The sequence below is a fragment of the Amblyomma americanum genome, chromosome 4 (genome assembly GCF_052857255.1).
Source record: "Amblyomma americanum isolate KBUSLIRL-KWMA chromosome 4, ASM5285725v1, whole genome shotgun sequence".
Taxonomy (NCBI): domain Eukaryota; kingdom Metazoa; phylum Arthropoda; class Arachnida; order Ixodida; family Ixodidae; genus Amblyomma; species Amblyomma americanum.
In genome coordinates, this window is record NC_135500.1 from 192652277 (window position 1) to 192672912 (window position 20636).

The 20636-nt window shown below is 47.4% G+C and overlaps 1 protein-coding gene across 1 annotated transcript in view; it reads left to right on the forward strand.

Moving 5' to 3' along the window:
- The window catches only part of LOC144128912 (uncharacterized), a 165169-nt gene extending 152055 nt beyond the window's left edge, over positions 1-13114 (forward strand). The window contains exons 3-4 of the mRNA XM_077662704.1: positions 8661-8720; positions 10301-13114. Coding sequence (XP_077518830.1) covers positions 8661-8720; positions 10301-10740 — 500 coding nt within the window. The 3' untranslated portion in view covers positions 10741-13114. The remainder of the gene's footprint in view (positions 1-8660; positions 8721-10300) is intronic.
- The last annotated feature ends 7522 nt before the right edge of the window (positions 13115-20636 follow it).

Here is a 20636-nt window from a genome sequence, read left to right on the forward strand (position 1 = left end):
CTTCTCTCGCGCAGTGGCCAGCGAAGCTGAAGCCGTCACCGCGGGTTGAAATCGCAGTCGCGGAAATTTACTTTATTTACTTCTTTCACTTGGCACAAACCCACAAACATCGCAACACCACAAACAAAGCAAGATCTTGCTCTTGGTTTACCCATGGAATAGTGCGTTCGCGGCAATAAATCAGGAGCAGTTTAAAATACTACAATCACCGGCTGGCACAGAGATACGCCCTCTGATATTCCGGATGTTTCGCCGGGAAGGTTAGCTTTCACAGCGAGAGACCTCACAACAAGGCTGCGGCGCATCCGAAGGCTGAAGCAACTGAGCCTTGAGAGATATGGCGGTAAAGGCGGTCTGTGCAAAGCTGTGAGGATCTGAGGTGTCTTTCCGAGCACGAGTCGAGGATGAAGTAACGAAATGTAGGAAATCAGACAAGTTTGTGTGCACTAACTACAGAATCTTTTTACACGGTTTCGATACCATGATTGAAAGCTGCATGGCCACTGGTTGACAGAATAGAAATTTCTGGATGTCGATCTCTGTTTATCTCTCTGCGTAAGGGCGCTCGTTCATTTCTGATCGAATGACAGAGCAAAACGCTGAGAGGAGTACGAGCTATAGTCTCCTGCAGCGCCGTCATGGTGCCGTCGTATGGTTGGCTGTATAGGCGTGTCAACAGCACAGTTTGTTTCTTAATAGAATGTTCGTACAAATATAGGTACTAAGTTAAAGGCCCACTGACTCAACGAGCCTTGAAATCCGTACAGCGGTGGACGGTAGGGCTGTGGTGCGCACACAGGAACAACCATCAGCACACGTCACTCAGCACACGTCATAAACACACGTCACGTGCTATGGCGGGTGTTCCTGTGTGCACACCAGAGACGCACAGATTTTGAATGACATGCGAGAATTCATTACCATGCAGCATAATCGCCTTTTAGAAATTACAATTGGTGATTAGAGTGGAACCTGAATCTATCGAACTCGAATTTGCGAAATAGTTCGATATATGGATAATTTGATGTATAAAAATTAGAATAGACAAACTTATCTCTAACCCAAAGGCGAGAATACATTGTATCCACGCTTCTCGTGCACTTCTCGTCGCGACGTGCTGCGAAACGCAACTTGCATGGACGCGGAGCGTCTTTCGATATATCGGATGCCCGTCGAAATTGAAGTATGATTTACAACGCCAGTTTTCAATACTGTTACTGAGGATTTCCAACGGGATATTCGGTGTGTTCGATATCGAAAAAAATTCGAAACACGCGGGTTCGATATATCCGGGCTCGACTGTATTGCTATCAAGCGACATATCTATAATTCCGAATACGCGCCTGACTGTAACCGTTAAAAAGTTACCAGCTAGAATGTAGTCAACCAGTTTACGAGTTAATGTTTTTTTCTGACGGCCGTCACCAATCGTATTATTATTATTATGTGGCGGAAGTCATCTTTACATCAAAACTATGTTTAGAAATTACTGCGGGCTCCGCTGAAACACGCTATATAGTTACATTAACTATAGTATACAATTATGCAGCTACCTTAAATAGCTGCAGTAGGTAGAGATGATACTTGCATGCCACATGTCCCAATATCTTCCTCTTTATCTCGAGAAAACAGGCTCAAATCTAAAGGCAGATTTTTGTCAACCTTCAGTGACTCGAGCTTTGATTTTTGCGTGTTCACACCTGGGAATAAGGTCGCCAATTTTTGACGCACTTAGGGCCCAGTTCTAGACTGTAAAAATGAAAGGAAAGGACGGAGAATGAGAAATTGCGGGAATGATTCAACATCCCTGCTTTGTGGAGCACATGCAACTATAACGTCAGAGCATATTTTTAGGCGCTAACCGGTTTACCGGTTTATACAACAATTCCGCCCTTAGGTTTGGATCTGAACCAAGCTACGTGTCTTGAACAACACACGACCCTTACAAAAATGGTCTATAGAGTGTCTATAGGCCCGTTATAGACTATTGCCTTCCTATAGATATGTCCTTTTGTCTATTCGTAGTATATAGACCGTCTATAGACAAAGTCTACAAAAAGTGTCTGGCCATAAATCTATACATTGTCTATAGACGGGCTATATGGTTTATATTGCTTATAGACTAGTCTATAGGATTTCTGTAAAGAAGGTCGATAAACTTTATAGACGAGAGTCTATGGAGAGTTTATAGACTATCCAAAGAAATTTTTGTCAGGGGAAAGCACACCTTGACCCGCTGCTTAAGTGCAGAAACTCTCGAGCTGCCATCCAAGGTTGGCCCCGAGCATTTCTCGTCCAGTTGTGTAGTGTATATACGTCGATTACATGACAGGCGAAATTTCCGCGAGGCAGCCAACAGGTGACAAGCGTCAAGATGACGGGTTGTGCGACGCGCTGCAAATGGACCGGGGAACATTTTCGAGGTACACGCAAAGCCTCGGACACGACGGCACCTCAGGCCGGTTTCCCGTCATGCCTCTTTACCTCAATGCTCCCCATTCTCGCGCATGGCTATACGCGCCAAATACGTCCGCCTCCTTGACGCGGTTTTTGCGCCCAGTTCCGGCTAACGCCTCGCGTATTCTGGCCTTGCGAAGGCACTCGGATAAGTTCAGTCTTTCGCACCACTGCCCATTAGGTGCAGTGCGCGAATCCACTTACTCGCTGCCGACGTGTTGACTGACCTAACTCAATGCGCGGCGCCCTAAGAGCACCCACGTAAGCCGCTCGAAATCTCGTTGGTCTCGAGCCGGGATATAACATGCCACACACGGGGTGGAGAAGAAAGCTTTGACGCTTTCTTTATTTTATTTTATTTTTTTGCTTTTTCTCTCTCACATAGAGGCATGGCTACTATGACTACATGACATTTTATTTATTTCTTGAGCGGTTTCTTCTGCTTCCTGGCAATGTGTGCGTTCGTCTATACCTTTGACCGTGAAATAGACTTCACATTAATAAAGTGAGTACAATGCATCCTTCTTATCTACGTCTCTTCTTGATTCTTTTTTTTTTGGTTTTATTCTCCACACCATCCCTCGTACCCTGCGAAATAACCCGCGAATATGTCTATTTTCGCCTATGTACATTTCCTGTACCGCAGCAGTGTCAGATTCAAGCCACGTTTTCTCAAAATAAAAGCGAAAAACCTGCGTTTTAACATCCTGAGATTACATTATACGATAAATTACATTATACGAGCGCAGTGCGGATATCTGGTTTAATCAGAGCCATCCTAGATCTTCCCATATGGAGCGAAATCTCAGATCATAGTCATTCATGGGTTTCACCAAGAATGAAATACTGCCGCCTTGGCCAAGATCAATATGGTATATCGGTTTCATTTTTATTCTATTTCACATTGGTTTCTTTTGATACGCCTCATTTTCGCTACTGCAAGGATCAATCAGTCAACGCGCTGGATGATAACGATGGAATAAAATAAAAATACTGCTGTATTACACTTAATTGTATTATTCTATTAAGCACTAGCCCCATTTTCAACAGAAAAACATCATGTTCTCAGAGCTAGCTGCCAAAGCCGGGGTTAAGAGACACCTTGCGTCCCCTTTTACAAAGAAGTCCCATTCATTGACCCACGTGTGACTTTCCAAAGGGCACGCCCTTCTCAAATATATGCATGCGTAGCTATACGTGTAGCTGCTCGCTTAGTTAATTCCAGTGCCTCGGAAATAAGCAAGCGAAGAAAATCGGGCTATTGGAAAAACATCCGCGCAGGAAATTGCCGACTGCGTTAGGCTTCGGAGCCAGTGACCGAGAGACCGCGATGAAATGTGTGCCTGTCGCCATGGCAATGACGAGGCGAACCCTCGCGATGTGTCCTTGGCATTGACTTCCTCTCTTTCGCCTTCTCCGCTCGGCGCGCAAGGGCAAAAAAAAAGGGGGGGGGGGCAGGAACGTAATTGTATATAACTACCGCACGTGCGCCATTTATGGGGCGTTGAGTTTTACTACTCGGCCCTGGGTAGTAAGTACGTGCCGGCTTCCAGCGTCGTAAAATGTGCTCCCATCTCGCTTGCAACGCGCACGATGTACGCAGGCAGTTATTTTGGCGAAGAGAGATTAAAACGAATAATTTCTCGTAGATGGGCAATCGACCCGAGTGGTTACGTTTGGAAGAGTTATTTAACTAGAGTGCTAACAAACGGCTGAACAGGACTTGCTTCGAGCTGGAAGCTCTTCGAAGAGCTCCGTTCTTCTCGAAAAAAAAAAGGGGGGGTTCAAGCGATCCGAGTATGCCTGCTGATATTCGGTAAATTTCAGAAGCACGCCGCTGTTGAAATAACTATGCGCCACAACTGCGCAGGTCGAGTATGCGGAGGTACGCCCGCGGGCATCATTAAATCCTGTGCATAAAAAAAAACAAGTTACCAAAGAAATAAGTTAACAAAGTGGCGTTATTGAGAAGCATTCAAGCAGGCAACTGCCTACTGCGTTACGTCCCAGAAAGGGCACAGAAATGGATTATAGTGAGAAAGAATTCAAACTGCGATTTCCAGAAAAAAATGGAAAGTATCTTCGTTTTCGGTGACACTTTTGTCAGAATCGGAGAAAAAAAATTGGCGGTGGTTTAGCTCTGGTTAAACCTGGAGTGACGCGATAGCTACAGCTGGCCGAGTGGAACTCGGTCACGTGACCAACCATGTGACGAACCACGTGATCAGACACGGCGCCGCGCCGCCGGCAGATGCTCCGCACCCCGTGGCCAACCACATGACAGCGTGGCGGCGCAGCCACAGGGTGGCGGCGCCGCCACCGCTACGACGCCGCCACGCTGAAGGCTTGAAATGGTATCGTAATGTAGCCCTCGCTACAAAGCTACGTTATCTAGATAGCGGACAAGGATAGGGAAAATGAGACAAGGATTGATAGAGACAAGGATAGGGGTGGTGATAGTAAGTATGGGGAAATTAGGCGTTCCGTGTATTCTAATTCTCTATATTCTCTTGAATTGTGGCGTTCATCAACACCACAAATCAGGAAAAAGTTAGAAAACATTCTCCCCAGTTTTCCTCAGTTTCAGTGACTGTTGGATTTCTTCACAAAGGTACACAGGTGGCGTGCAGTGCACCACTCCACACACTGGAGTAGCATGCCAGGCCAACAATAGAGCAGCCTCTCCCATTTTATTAAAGTTCCTCCTCCTCCTACTCCACTGAAAACAAGACTGCTGTGTTTTAATTTATCTTCTTAGGCTGTGCCGCCTACTTTTATCGAACCTGACCGTTTTTCCTCCTGTTTTGAAGCCATCACCATCTGCCTGAATAGCTGTGTCCTACCCTCTAGCGAAATCCAGATATGTGCACTCAGTAAAAGTCATGCTCCGGTTGTTTGTTAGGAACAGCCGAGAACCCCAAGCTAACGTCGAATGGCTGCGCTTACTTCAGCGACAAATCAAAACTCGAAATTAAACCGCCATTAAAATGCAGAGAGGGTGTTAAAATTTCGAGCGGGACGAATATAGCCAAATGAAAGCAAAACAGGAAGCAGTCGCAGCGACAGGGCCAAATGCAGTATCGAGATTTTTTACGTTTCGCACAGGTAGATTTATGGGACGAAGATGAGGTGCTTTTATTGCAGCGACAGAAAAGCTCGCTCTTTTATAGCTGGAGATTTTTACCGCTCCGTATCTGGGATTGTACCTGGGATTGTATATGGGATTGTACGAGGATTGTACCGCAAGACGTTATTTGCGGGATGAGGAGAAATTAGCCGATGATTAATTGACTAAATTAGCTAATCAACATTTAGATTTTTAATTTTAGGGCAAATATTATGTTGTTAAATTGAAAGCCTTCAACACTGAAAGTGGCCACATTGTTTAGGATTCCCGAATACCGAACGTTAAAAAGCTGTTCAAAGATTCTGTAAGTTGGCTTTCTCACAAGGCACACAGATCGAATAACGTCGCTGCACATTATGTAATCACGGAAAGAACGCAAACATGTTCTCAGTCATAAAAACATGAACTGAATTGATATTTCCTGTAATGACAATTTCAGCAACGTCATTAAATCAAAGTGCAACGTGGGAAAGCCAACCAAACAAGTTTTTAAAGGTGCGTTTTTGACGATCAATATCTGGAACCACAATGCCTATTCCAACGTTTTAATAAATGAGCTCGACATCGATGTTGATGGCCTTCAATTTCGCAGCATAATTATTCTGTTTAAAACATATGAAATAGTGTTTAGTTAATTTCAAATAATTATACGTCTTTTAATAGCACTTTACCACTTCGATAATGTCCACATTGACGCACAATCCAATCGCACAGATCGCACGGAGGTTTTTTTCGTGGCTTTCATACAAAAAAAATCCGTATTGAATAATGTGCATGGTGAATAAGTTAGAACGCTCTTTTTTTTTTTTTTTGACGGATCTTGTAAGACCGAGCAAAACAGCATTTTGTTCGTGACGAATGCCACTTAGCGTGGTGGTTGTCTGGGCGTAATGTAAAAATATCGCCCTTAACACAAAGGCCGCAGTCACGACGCAACTGCAGGAAAAGCGTTGCTATTGACCAACCGGCGTTCCTGTGGCAAAGACAGACATCATATTCCTCCATTTTCTGCTTCTGTTAACCTGCTTTGGACAAGGCCATGCATAAGAAAGCGGCGGGAACCTGGATAAGTGAGACAAAGCGATCTTCGGACGCCGTGCTCTTATGACATACGCAATGCATCCACGTCCGTAAACAAAGAAAGTCGCGACCTCCTACCGCATCTATTTTAATACCGACAAGCTCCGGAGACAGCTAGTTACCGGCTCCAACTCCACGCGTTTACGCTTTCGGAAACAGTGTATGCCACATCGCTGACTTTTTGATGCCTTATTTTTTAGGCATATGGACGGCCTTGCGATGGTGAGCCGAAACAGGATATACTACGCTATTTGTCCAAATCACTAACGAGCGCATACGTCACAACGTGAATGCACGCTTGCTCGAAAAAGGTATTCCTCATTGTCACAGCCGTAACTCTTGAACATGCAAAACATTGCATAGGTTTGCAGAATGCAATCCTCTATTTACAGAGCATTGTGTTAATTTGCAGTCGTGGTAGTTCGATACATGGGCGCTTTGAATGCACGATACTTACAAGTAGTGTTCTCGAGCTGTGATTACTTTCGTTACCTCGCAATAGCACCGGGCCGGTGTGGATGGTTATCTTTTTTGCTTCCCATTGCGGTACTTTGCTTTACTTCGACTTCTGTGTGGTTCCCACGGTACTTCAAGCAAATGGGAAAGGCACCCCAAGGCACTCAAGTTTGCTTATTATGTAGCTGCAAGCTGTGCTGCGCAATAAATAGCGCGCTTTCAGCCTTGCTTTCAACCTTGCCTTCTTTTAGCCAGAAATGTTTCCTTTGGTCGCAGAACTAGAGACCCCTATCCATTGTCCAAGCGTCGCAATAAAGTACCGAGTTTCGAGCTACAATCTCTGGGCAATTTCCCACAAATTCAAACTCCTTACCTAAGGCAATCTCTATCCGGTGTTTCCGCTTGTTCTTTTGCATTTCCCTTTTTTTTTCTTTCGTATTTTTCAAATATAAAGAACATAAAACAGGTGATATAGTTACGCGGTTTTTTTTTTTAAATTCGCTGTGTCGGGCTCGTGAAGTGCCTATACTCGAATAACCTGCGCAGGAACGGGAGAAACGAGGAATTAGGATAGGTTTGCGGGCAAAAAATTACTTCTAAAGAAGGTACGCTACCAGAGGGGCGCGAAACAAAAGGACATCACCGAGCACAAAAAAAATTAATAAATCAGTCTTCAGTCGATCCAATTTATAGAAACAGTTAAACTGGACATAACAAGAAAATAACCAAATAACAAGAATTTTTTATCACTAACTAAAATGTGAATCCGAAAATGAACCTGATTATTGCGTGTCATTTTTTTTCATGAAGAAGAAAACGGAGATTTTTTTTTTGCGCTTCCAGGAAAGTATTCCATATTTTGCGGCTATGTCTGCAAATAAGCTTTCGCAGTATCATTTATGAAGTCGAGAGGCGTTGAAATCAGGTTCCTCAACCAATCAGCGCCCTCTCCCATACGTTTTTCTCTCTCCACCTCTTTTCACCCGCAAACACATATTAGATTCGTCTTCTCTCTTTTTCTCCCTCCTTTCCAATAGGCTGCATCCGGGCGCAATGCCAACCTCTGCAGCCAGCCATAAAAGATGCTGCGTGTTCATGTGCAACAGTTCTGGGCAGGCCAATAGTTAACGTGTCGCCCACCAGATGCCAGTAGTGACTTCAATGATGCAAACATTTTGTCAACACTCAGCTGTGAGAGTAATAGCGTTCCTTTTGAAGAAGTTGTTAGTAACGACTGGATAATGAAGTTCAGCACGACGCAGCAACAGAGCTAAATCAAAACAAAAAGATTTGCCGTATTTTCCCGCAAAGCAGCTGTAAAAAAATCTGTACTGCGGTGAAATGCGACGCAGGAGACAGCGAACATCTTTAAAATGTCTAAAAAAGCAAGCTGAGACAAGTACGATAGATCATAATTATATAGGTTCAAATAAAATTAAACGTCTTCGTGTAATTAACCTCGGAGAGACGCAGATGTTCACGAATTCTTAGTACGTAAAATTGGTCGCACATTTGAAGTGCTCTACTTTTTCTGTTGCAGTGGTGGTAACCGTGCTTCTGGCGTTATTCTCAATCCTGCCCCTGCTGATGATGATAATCGGTAAGTAAAGTGGCAAGTAACAGCTTCTGTGCGGTAGCGTTGTTTTGGAATACAGAGATGTGACCGTCGTTTTTGCCGACTTTTGCTACATTTGTCAGAATCAACGAGATTAGAAAGGGTACCTGCATTGAATAACCCTCCCACGAGGGTTTTATTTAAGCCTAACGCACATGATTTCCCTATTCCACCATTGTAATGGAAAATTTAAGGATAGTAAACTTTTAAGCATTTACAACTGTCATTTTTCTCTGGGAGAGTATGGGTTGCACCGATAAAATGTTAAGCTAGAAGTGTTGTGGTTGAGTACAGTAGACCTAAAGCGAGGAGCTCTGAGCACTATGGAGACAAGGTGTCCAATACGACGCTGATATGACGTATTTCTATGTTCTTTAGGAATATCGCTTTAAGTCCACACACTGCGACATATTGCTAGCGTTAAAATACAAAGGACAAAAAGCAGAAACACACAGGACAGATGCTAGACTTCAGTCCTGTGTGTCCTGTGTGTTTCTGTTTTTTGTCCTTTGTATTTTAACGCTAGCAATATGTCGCAGTCTGTGGATCAAAACCACCAACTAGCCCAACTTAATTCTTTAATCGCTATAAGGTGATCTGTAAGGCGGCCTTCTATGTCAACGCGATAGCATTAAGACTCTCGTTCAGTGGAGAACGCGGCAGCGCCAACGGCGTGCGAGAAAATGCCGATCGGTAAAAAAAAAAATAAGGATGGTGTCATCACACGTGGAGAGGAGGACTTGAAAAGTGGTTAAAACATCACATAACTTGGGCATATAAGGCCAATACGTGTTCCAAACGTCTTTGTGGAATGTAAGAATGTAATGTAAATTAAATGGAATCAAAAGAAAACTTCATTTCACGTTCTTTCAACTTGGTTAAAGGGAGGCCTTGTGTGTCTTGTCCGACAGCGAATGTGTCTGTGAAGTGACATGCAAAGAGCACCTTACACCGCTGAAGGGAGCCATTAACGCTATTGCGTCACACCCTTAAGGCGGAGCTTAAGTGACCCCCGAGTTTTTTCTTTAACACATTAAAATGAAGCACTGCTGCTCAATCGTCGCTTTACCGGACTGATTTGCCCCTTTATAAGGCGAATACTTGTCAAATGGTAAAAACTTAAAACTCGCACCATGTCAAGAACCTTTCCTTAACGAATAGGCGGTAATTAATTACCCCCGGAAAGAAACAATATCGGCACCACTGCTCGTTCCACATGCAAGCACTCTTGGTCACAAAGCATAGCTAAAAGCGAGATCAGCGGCGGCCGTACAGCGCTTTGCATTAACCGCGTTGATGGTCGAACTTCGGAAAGCATTGCAGACATTCCTAGGCGAAATCAATTTTGATTGATTGATTGGTTGGTTGACGGACTGACTGATTGATTGTTTGATCAGTTTATTTATTTATTTATTTATTGTCTTATTGATTGATTGATTGATTGATTGATTGGTTGGTTGGTTGGTTGGTTGGTTGGTTGGTTGGTTGGTTGGTTGGTTGGTTGGTTGGTTGGTTGGTTGGTTGGTTGGTTGGTTGGTTGATTGATTGATTGTTCGTTGCCGCAGGTGTCCAGTACCTGCAGGAGTGCCCCAAGGAGCCCAACATCCCGCTGTACTTGCTCATCGGCGGCGCCTTCGGCCTCATCAAAGTGGGCACGCTGCTCTATCACCAGATGAGGCGGCATCGCTACGAGCGGCTCGACGACGCGCTGGCCGACGGCGACATCGACGAGCTGTGGTCCTCCACCTCGACCAAGGTCACCGAGTACGCGCTCACCATCTTCCTGCTCGTCTGGTTCGGCATGGGCAACTACTGGGTGCTGCACATCTACCGGCCTCGCTACGAGCCCCTGCTCCGAGAGCCCAACAACTACTGCGACAAGACGGTGTACACCTTCTCGCTCATCCACCTGCTCGTGTGCTACGGCGTCATCGGCCTCTGGGTGATCGAGGTCATCTGCCTCGCGCTCTGCGTCCGCGTCTTCGGCCTGTGGTGTAAGAAGTGAGCGCCGGACCACACCCGTCCTTACGCGTGTGTGAGGACGGTCTGCGTCGTGCCTCAGTCTGTGCGCGACTCGCCGCACGCAAGGGACAGCTGAAGGAGTAGCAGAAGATGGTCGGAGAGAATCTGCTCGCCCAATGAAGCCCTAAGGCGTCAGGACTGACATGGCGGCGTGCGCGCGTCACCAGGGTGATGAACATTGCGCTCGGCGTGTGGACTGTCCAGCAAGTACGCCAGAGGGAGTCACTGCGCCCCTTGATCCGCGCTCACAAACGCGATTGCGACGTCACGAGATTGCAAATGAGATTGCAACGTTACGACAGCGCGCAGTCGACGTCGAAGCCGCTTGCTCGCAGGCAGATGCGTCAAATACGAAAGGCTGGCAGTTCACTCAACAGCTTTTCGCCTGTGAACGCCTTGTTTTCGTGGGTTGCTTTAATCCGGACGTCTGACCGATAAGTGTGATCCCGTGGGTCAGAGTTCCTGTGAACGATCACCATTCTTTGAGGGGCGGAGACACCTATTGCTAAACTTGAGCACTCACCGAGTGGCCAAGCCTACCAATGACACTTCTGGGCTTCTGAATCACTCGAGTGAACCAGTACTGCCTTTATTTACAAAAATGATCTCGTCCCCGCACTGTGATCTCGTCGCCTTTTGAACTGATTAGGCAGTGAGGCGGTAGTTATAGAATTGTTTTCTAACGACTAAGTTTTCGCCGATCTTTTTTGATCTGCGCTTGCGAGACCTAAAACTTCCCAGCCTTTCTTTGAAACGTCGTCAGCGATGTATGCTGCAGTGCCCACAGACCGTTCTCACTGCACAGTGACGATAAAAAGGGTTCGGCAGTTACGAACAACGTCAGCTGGGGGTGAAACACTGCACGATTTATGTGGACGGATTGGTGACAAGCTCTACAAGCGTGGAAGTGTCTCATGCCTGCATGTCATCAGCGACACGGTAGAGTAAAGCAAACTGTGAGGCGCCTATTGAGACGAGTCATCCATCTTAAACTGTGCTACTATGGGAGAGCACTTGACTCGAGGATGGATGGCAAAATACAGAGGTAACTAGCGCACTAGCGACAAGAATGTGTCGCTCTGCACTGTGCCTCAGATATTGCACTCGCAGTGTGCCCAGTGCTACCCCGGTGCCTCTACGACAGTTTTAAGAGGCTTTCAACGTGTGTTAAGTTTGCAAAATATTTAAGTAACTGTCTCCAGGTTTTCGCGACGTGTGCAGCCAGTGCGATCGATAAAAAGTGGCAAAGAAAAGTTTGGCTGGAACTACGGACTATGTCACAAATGACCACACAAGCAGCATGAAGAGAATACTGCATGCTACAGGGTGTTTTTTTTTCTAAATTAGGGTGCGGAACCGAACGTTTGCAGTATTGTTACAGTTTACGCCCCCTTTAAGAAAGGGCTTCCCCTGAGAGCACGATGTTGAGTGTCGAAATTAGCACTACCCTTCATAGACTCCAGCCTGCTACTTTTAATTCGGTTTCCGTGTTGTTCCTTGGCTCCCGGACCCCTGTTCACTTAATTCACCCGCATGTACTACCTTTAACGTAACTTCACTGAGTCGCCCTGCGCCAGATCTCGAAAAGCGACTGTTTCGAACGAGAGCAAGTTGGGACAGATTGTTACCGTTGTGAAGAGACATTTTCTAGCAATAATCTGACGACATAGTAACAGCACAAAGAAAAGAACACGCTAGTCAAGTCTAGCCCCGCACTACATTTGCGCTGTTTTGTGTCGTCGAATTAGGGCTAGAAATGGTTGACCTCGCAGGCGTTGCTTCGCAGTGTTCAGAATTGAAGCAAGAAGACGAGCCACAGCACGGGGGTCATCTTTTGTACATAAGTGGACGGGTCTCTTAAAAACTGTTATACATCTATACAAGAACCCAGAACTTGCTGTTCGGTCATCATGAGAGACCCGTACACTGAAGAAAAACGTTTCGAGTTGCTCTGCTCGCTGTATTACGAGTGCACATTAATATTGCTCACTGCTCCCTGTCTGCCTGCCTTAATATACGAGCAACGCGAGGTCTGCACTCTTGGCTTTCCTCTGCCATCAGCCAGTTCATGTACACTCACAAACTCCAACACGACACACACAGACACACAGCGTTCGCAATGTATCTTACCAAATAGCATTGTCTACGCATTTCCTATACCATTTTTAACGCAGGCTCGCGCCCTGCAAATCTGTGCGTGTTTAGCTGTGTCCCATGTATGCTCTCCTACTTTTCTCTGTTTACATCTAACCACACACTTTGCTGACACAATACAAGGCGCCGCGCATTTAACGCGGCGATGTCTTCATGTTACGGATTCTTGAACTGAGGCTATTAAAGGTTGAATTTGCCTTGACAACTTGAGAGTGAACTTTTGTACTTTCACACGATTCACGGAAATGCCCTTCAGCGGTACTTGAGAGCGAGTTGGGGGTATATTTGTGTCAGAAACATCTGGATAAACATTTGTTTCACATTTAACGCACCGGCACCAGACTCCAAAGCAGTAGTAAAAGCTGCGCATCATTTTGGTTCGAACTTTTAAGTCTTACCGTCATATATGATACGAGATATTTTCGAAGCGGTGATCGCTGGCATGCATATACAAAGTGCACAAACTGAGGTTAGATATCAGCGACCGCACCACTCAGATGCGGACAACAACACTTTCAACGCCCCGACCAACTGCTCGGCATTCATTGCGGCATCACAGCACTCGGAGTAACGGACAATTTAGACAAGAAATGTCATGGCAATATAAGGCTGCATTCTGTGCTGGAAACTATATGCTTCTCGGAAAATTGTAAAAGATGCTTAATGTCCCTGAATAGAAGTCAACATGACGATTTTATATTCCTAGCCATAGCATAGCGCTCCAAAGCACACGATAATATCAAGTACAATATATTTCTAAATTCGTCAAGTATAAGTATGTCTGGGTACACGTAAAGCACTGCTTCGCTATCCATGGCGGGAGCACAGGATAATGGATTGGTTTATGGTGTTTAACCTCCCAAAGCGACTCGGGCTATGTGTGACGCTGTAGTAGAGGGTTCCGGATAACTTCGACCACGTGGGGTTCTTTAAAGGGCACTGACATCGCACAGGACACGAGTCAAGCATTTCGTCTCCACCGAAATGCGTCCGCGCGGCCGGGATCGAACCCACGTCTTTCGGCTAAGCAGCCGACCACCATAACCACTTAGCCACCGCGGCGGCATGCACAGGATATTCGCAGCCAGTATATGAATAACAGCAAACTTGAGCTAACTCTCTGACCTACGGAGAATCACTATCAGAATGCTTTATTAATCGGGTATCTTTTACGCAATAGTACACAGGAGGAGGTTGACTAAGAAAGGGTGATAACGATAGCAGCAATGTCAAGCTAGCTAATACAATAGAATATATAGGTAAGAACAATTCGAGACTGTATTAAGTTAATGCGAGCATTAATAATGAGAGGCAGCATTTCAGGTACAATTAAAACACTAAAGGAAAGTGAGCACCAAAAGTACAATAATAATTCAACGCAACTATGAAGGAAGCGCAATGATGAGAGAGCGGTGCACTACCTTAAAACTGAGACAAAATGCCTATTTCAAGAATAAAAGAAAAACGCCTGGAAATTTTTTTGTAATCAACGAAACTTTTGATGGTAACGAGGTAACGTATTCAGAACTGAAACGACTGAGAGTTAGACTGTCTATTCGCCGTTATTATTGAGTGTTTTTGACGAAATCACGGAGTGCAGCGCTCTCCTAACCATTCAGCAATCGACTACGGAGCGTACGACTCCACAGTGCTCAGAAGGCAACGGAGCACTGGGGCGCGGTGGCCATGGGGCTTCGGCCCCGGCAGCTGAAGGCCCGCTTGAAGGCGTCCAACTGGAGAAGAGGGAAGTTGACGCGGTCCTCGGGCGGCAGCTCGAAGCGGGTCTCAAACGCACGCGCCCGATAATCGTCGTCGCTCGCCTCGCAGTTGTCGAGCGCGTAGTACACAAAGAACAGCTGCTCGGCGGTCAGGTCTGGAAGCAGCGCGAACCGGAAGTCAGAGCGCCACACTCGCTTCACGTCCAGGAGCTCCTGGAGGCAAAAGAGCGGTGGCAGCAAGTTGGGGTAAGGAGCGTTGAAGCCTTCCACGCAATAAAAAAAAAATTCTCCGCCAACTCCGCCTCAGTGTTCGACTTAGGAGCGTTAGTTACGGGAGCTTCGTGTTTACATCGGTGTGCTCGACAAACGTGGAGGAGACCAATTCCAAACATACCTTCTAAGACACAAGCAGCACCATCTGCCTTAAGGATTTTGCTTTACTACTGCGATTTTCGGCCACCTTCGCTGTATCCGGTACACTTCCTCGTTATGTCGGCTAATTTCATAAACGTCTGCATCCCAACACGACGAATCGTTTGACACTATCTGGAACCCCCTGCGACAAAAGGTTTGGCCGTAATGGCCGTCTGAAGGTCCTCGAAATGCACGGTTTGGGTGCGGACAGGTCGTCGGTGCGAATCCCGCACAAATTCCGGGCTTCATCTGAATGAATAATTTTATCCTCAGGAACATGCCAAGTCAGTTCACATCACTTCAAAAATTCTGCGTCAAACGGGTGGCCCCAAAATTTTATGCAAATGGCGGTCCAAGGGGGGGGGGGGGGGGGGGAGGGGGGTTTCCACTTTGATGGCTGCTGTACTAGCACATATAAAACGCATAGAAAGTCTCACTGTTGCTCTGTGATATAGTGTGGTCACGTGGTTACTGTTCTGGTCAATATGACCTTCACTGCAGACAGACGCGTCCTTCACAAACGTAAGTAGCAAGAGCTAACGCCTTTAAAAAACTCTACTTACAGGGGCATGCAGAAAGCAGACGCCGGTGAGATTACACAGTAGAAGTGCAACAAGACAAGCAGGTTGCAGAATGTATCCGCCATGCTCGATTTTGTCGATGGTCATTCAAGGTTCATATACAGTCTTGATCAGCAGTTGGGGCACCTATGCATTCCTGAACGCCTGAATCCCTAGCTTGGGAAACACCTTCGCCCCAGGAACGGATTTAAGAGGGGAGCGGAAGAAGCAGTCTAACCCCCCCCCACCCCCCCCCCACACACACACACGCACACGCGCACACAGACACCAGATGCAAGAATTTTAAGTAGAAAACCATGCTTGGTCCAATTTTTTCAGAAAACACTATTATAGCTCTGGTTTAGCATGACTATGCTCTACCGTGGAATCTACAGCGTCATCCGTAAGGTCTTGAACTCATTAGTGACTTTCATTGAACTGAAATTAAATGGGTAGGAAGGTGACGGAGTGGAGAGAGGAGAATACTCCTCTTCACTTTTAGGGGTGAGAGGGAAGAGGAGAGAGAGGGTGGGTGGCGACGTGTGTGCTAGTGGTTTCGGGGGCTTTGGTGAGAACGGAGGAGTGCGCAACCGGAAGTGGCTGCCATGGGAGTAAAAAGGCAGTAAGCTGTCCTCTAGCGCATACTCTTTCATGATAGGGAGTAATTTAAAGGAGAGCTTACTCCCTTTTCACACCTTTGCGTTTAGAGTGCGGCTACCGTGGAAGGATATGACGGGGGCTGAGGAATGCGCAACCTAATTGGGGTCCCACTCCGCGGCAGAGTGCAGGGTTACGTGAATAAACTAAATCTATTAAAGCTTTCGCTGAAGCATGCGCTAAGCTGATAAGCTTAGCTCTACAAATGTTTTCGGCAGAAAAGGTCCGAGAAATACGTGGTTCAAATAAGACTTCCCCCTGCAACCGTGAGTCAAATTCGCCCCTGCCTCGTTGACACCTTTCAACACTTTTTGGTCTCTGCATGCCTTAAAGGAACACCGAGGACGAACTGAACTAGACCTATATTGATAGGTTACCGAATTTCAAAGACAAATACACTACAATCACAGAAACGGCGGCTTTTAAAAGGTAGAAAACGGCTAAAAATATTAAACACAGTTGTCGCCACAATCCGGTCGATTTTGCAAGTAAACTGCGGTGCGTTGACCCTTTTGGCGTTGACCCCTGGGGCTGCCATTAGCTGCAATATGAAGCCAATGGTTAGGTCCGGTCGTCAACTACCCAAATGCCGGGTCGCTTGCCCCAGACACTTGAATAAGCGACCACTGACACAGCACCAAATGGTCGCGAAATGGACAACAGAAAATGGACCGCTTATAAATTATAACCCTAGGGGTCATATTCTATAGGCTGTCCATTTCAAAATGGCCATTTCGCGTCCATCTGGTCCTCTGTCATTGGTCACTCGGATATACCCGTGGTTTTCAAGCGCCTGCGGAAATTGACCCGACCATTGAGAAGAAGGCGACCGGACGTCACCGTTGGCTGTATATTGTAGACAATGGCAGCCAGCGAGCAGGTCCTGTCGCCCGCTGTTGACGGAACACTGCGATGCACCTCACCAGTGGATGCATAATGCATTAAATTCCAGCTAACTGGTAGGTCCGGTCGTCAACCACCCAATGGCCGGGTCGCTTTCCACAGACGCTTGAAAGCCGCTGGTAAATCTGTGTGACCAGTGACAGAGGACGAGACGGGCGTGAAATGTCCATTTTAAAATGAACAGCTTTACAATACGGCCCCAGGTGTCGCTTATCGCTAGCTTCCGCGAGAAAACTGCTGTTAAGGCAGCTGATTTCTTTTTGCGGGGATCCTTGATGTTAGGCTACACCGGCTTAGAATGATCTATAGAATGATTTTCTGCAAGAACACAACTGGACAGAAGTGCCCTCGGTGTAGCATTGAAGAAACATTACTACCTAGAAACTAAGTGCATGACAACAGTAAGTAGCAGACTTTTGAGCTGTGTGACGGAACACAGCAGTTAAGAACGATTTGTCTTTTAGTTGTGAAACCATGGAGCAAGTCTAATGGATCCAATGGAATGATCTATTCCTGTGTTACTCCATAAACATATCACCAAAAGTCATGCAGGCAGTTAAATTTGACCCGGCATAGCATAATGGCACCATTTTTGTGCTGCAGTTCAGAATCAGAAACAAGACCTGCATTGGGCAGCGCTTGTTTCTGATTTCCTGTCACCTCATGCCGCCTTCCGTTTTATTTGTAAATGCATTTATGCCAACCACCCCTATAAGAGGCCTTCGTTAAGCCTGAACTGTGCACATTGTGATTAGACTCGCTAGCTGTCTGTTACCTAAACTCGTAGACTTGGCACGGACAAGTTCCTGCCACTCTTTATGAATTTAAGGCATAGAATGGAAACGCACAAAGAATTGACGTATTGTCACCACCGTATAGAAACCGAAATGGCATTTAAACCTGCGCGCCCTTTTCAGCTTGCGGCCAATCCCTTTCAGGAGAGCCTAAGTGGGCTTCTCAGCTCCTGAAGACCTCATGAACACGAGTACCCTGAAGGGAACTGCACGGAAACAGAAACGCACTTCGCCACTCACCTCGAAGGCCCAGAAGGACTGCATCAGCGCCACCGTCTGCTCCAGGAACGAGAAGCCCGCAGGGCTGACGTCACTCATTCGGCGCATGAAGCTACTCTTGAGGATGTCCGGCGCCCTGAGGTAGTCCCCGACGAGGCATTTCACCGTGTCCCGAAGCCGCCGATCGTAGTCGTGCGTGTACAATAGCGGTGCATCGTCCGACGGCTGGTAGCTAAACACGAAGTCGTTATACAGCGCGGGCACCAAGCCCCTGATAAGACGCACGCCGAAGCGGGCGATGTGTAGCGCGAAGAGTGACCCACTGGTCGGCACCGAGACGTTCACCACGGCTGCGGGCACGAAGAGACTCTTCCTCTGGACGTCGTACTGTGGTGACGCATCGAATATGGACGCCCCAAAAGATGCACCTCTCGGGCCTCCAGAGAGAAGCCCCATCTTTTCAGCGAAGCGGGCCGCGTGCAGAATTCGCACGTACTTAACTATGCCCTCGCTGCGCGACCCGCGTTCCAGGCGCTGCTGCATTTCGTGCGCGTACAAGCGGTATTTGGCGTCGTTCATGATCCAGGCCGGGTAGAAGTATTGTATCCGACTCGTCGAGAGCTTGTGGTTGGCCAGACGCAGGTCGACCGAGTCTGAGACGCCGTGAGTGCGTTCGCGGAACCACAGGAGCCTGGAGAGGCTGCGCTGGAAGATGTGCTCCACCTTGGAAGCCCATACACGCGCCATGTCGAAGCTGGTCTTGCGTATGCGCTTGAAGAACGCGCGCGTGTACATCGCCGGCAGGACGTGCTCAACCTCGCGGGAGCAGAGACCGAGTCTGGTGCCCTCCCTCGTATTTACGCGGCCATGCGTGAAAATGGAGTGCACCTCCTCCAGTGCGGAAGAGGAGACGAACGCCCCGAAGTGAAGGAACACGCGGTAGCCCATGTAGTTTAGGAGTTCGCGTGGCTTAAGCACAGTCGATGCCCGCAATCGCAAGAAGTAAGAAGGCGACTTGACGAGTATTTCTGTGCCATCTTCGAGTGCACTGTGGGAGAGGAACACGGTGTCCAGCATGGACCTGATGCCGGAACCCAGTTCTCCGATCGGTGTGACGCGATAGTTCTCGGAACCGAAGTACTTCACGGACGGCGGCGCAGACAAATCGCAGATGGTGAACATAGTGTCCACTATAGCTCGAGAAATATCACTGGCGTCGGGTCCCGGTCTCACCAGAAAGACAGCTTCTTGCACGCTGCTGGTGATCAGGTCGCTCAGTTGCGTGCCAGCGGCGCTACGTCGGTGTAAGAGGCTGGGCTCGTCGAGACCAATAATCGTCGCACCCGTCTTCTCCGGATGAACATCGACGGACAGGGAGACAAGCGGTTCCAAGTTCAGCTCCCGAGCGAGCTGCCCCGCGACGTCCCACGGATCGGGAAGATGGGCCTCGTAGGCCCGGTCGATTGGCCAAGTCACGCCGAGAAGTTCGTTAACCGTGCTGGCTACGGCCGCTCGCCTCTTGTCCGGCTCTTCCAGCGTCAGACAAGCAGACAGCAGCTCTCTCGCAATCTTGACGTCACTGTTGTAGTTGTCAGCAATGTACTCTTCTGCAATGGTCTGGATTTGTTGCGCCATCATAGAGCTCGTCGACACGACTGAGCCGGGAGAGGGTTGCGGCCATGTTCTGCTAAGATTGACGCAGATGTTTTCGTAAAAGTTCTCGCAGGGGTCGCCCAGAAGAAAGCTGGACAGATACCGTGCTTCTTTCTCGCAGTGTGGTGTGGCGCAAAAATACGCATCCATTTTCGGTACATCGCTGGTTCCGATGGAAATGTCCTGGGTGGTTCTAGTCATTGGTGGGTATGTTGGAGCCATGGTGATTTCTGTAGGTCCTGGACTGGGATAAGTGGGCCACGTTGCGGAGGAAGATGGAGATTTAGGCAATGGCTTTGAAGTTGATGCTGTGCTGCTAATGGCGAACCAGCCGTGATGTATTTCACTGAGATATAAGAGAAGAATAATCCACCCCGCACAGAGAAAGGCGGTAGTAACGCCAACTTTGCTTTCTGGGTACAACGACATCGTACTGTCCTTGTAGACCCAAAATTTTCGGTCGCCTTCGAACGGAATGGAGACAACTGCAGCCAGCTGGGCCTCAGCCTCTGGCAGTTGAAGCATCGGTTCCTCGGCTGCCTGCCCATAGGCCTTTTCTTCCCGCCCTAGGGGCTTAAATTTGGCGTCCTCTTCATCGGCGTGTTTCTCAGCGTCGGCGGCTTCGAGTCCGAAGTCATCAATACGATCAACATCAATGTCATCAATTGGCTTTTCAAAATCGGCATCCGGACCGCCTTCATATAAACCAGTAGCTTCGAAATCTGCATCAACATGACTAGCCTCTTTGCTGAAGGCTTTTTTTGTGCTGTCCCCATCAGGAGGGCTTCCGTCGAGGCTATCCCTCTT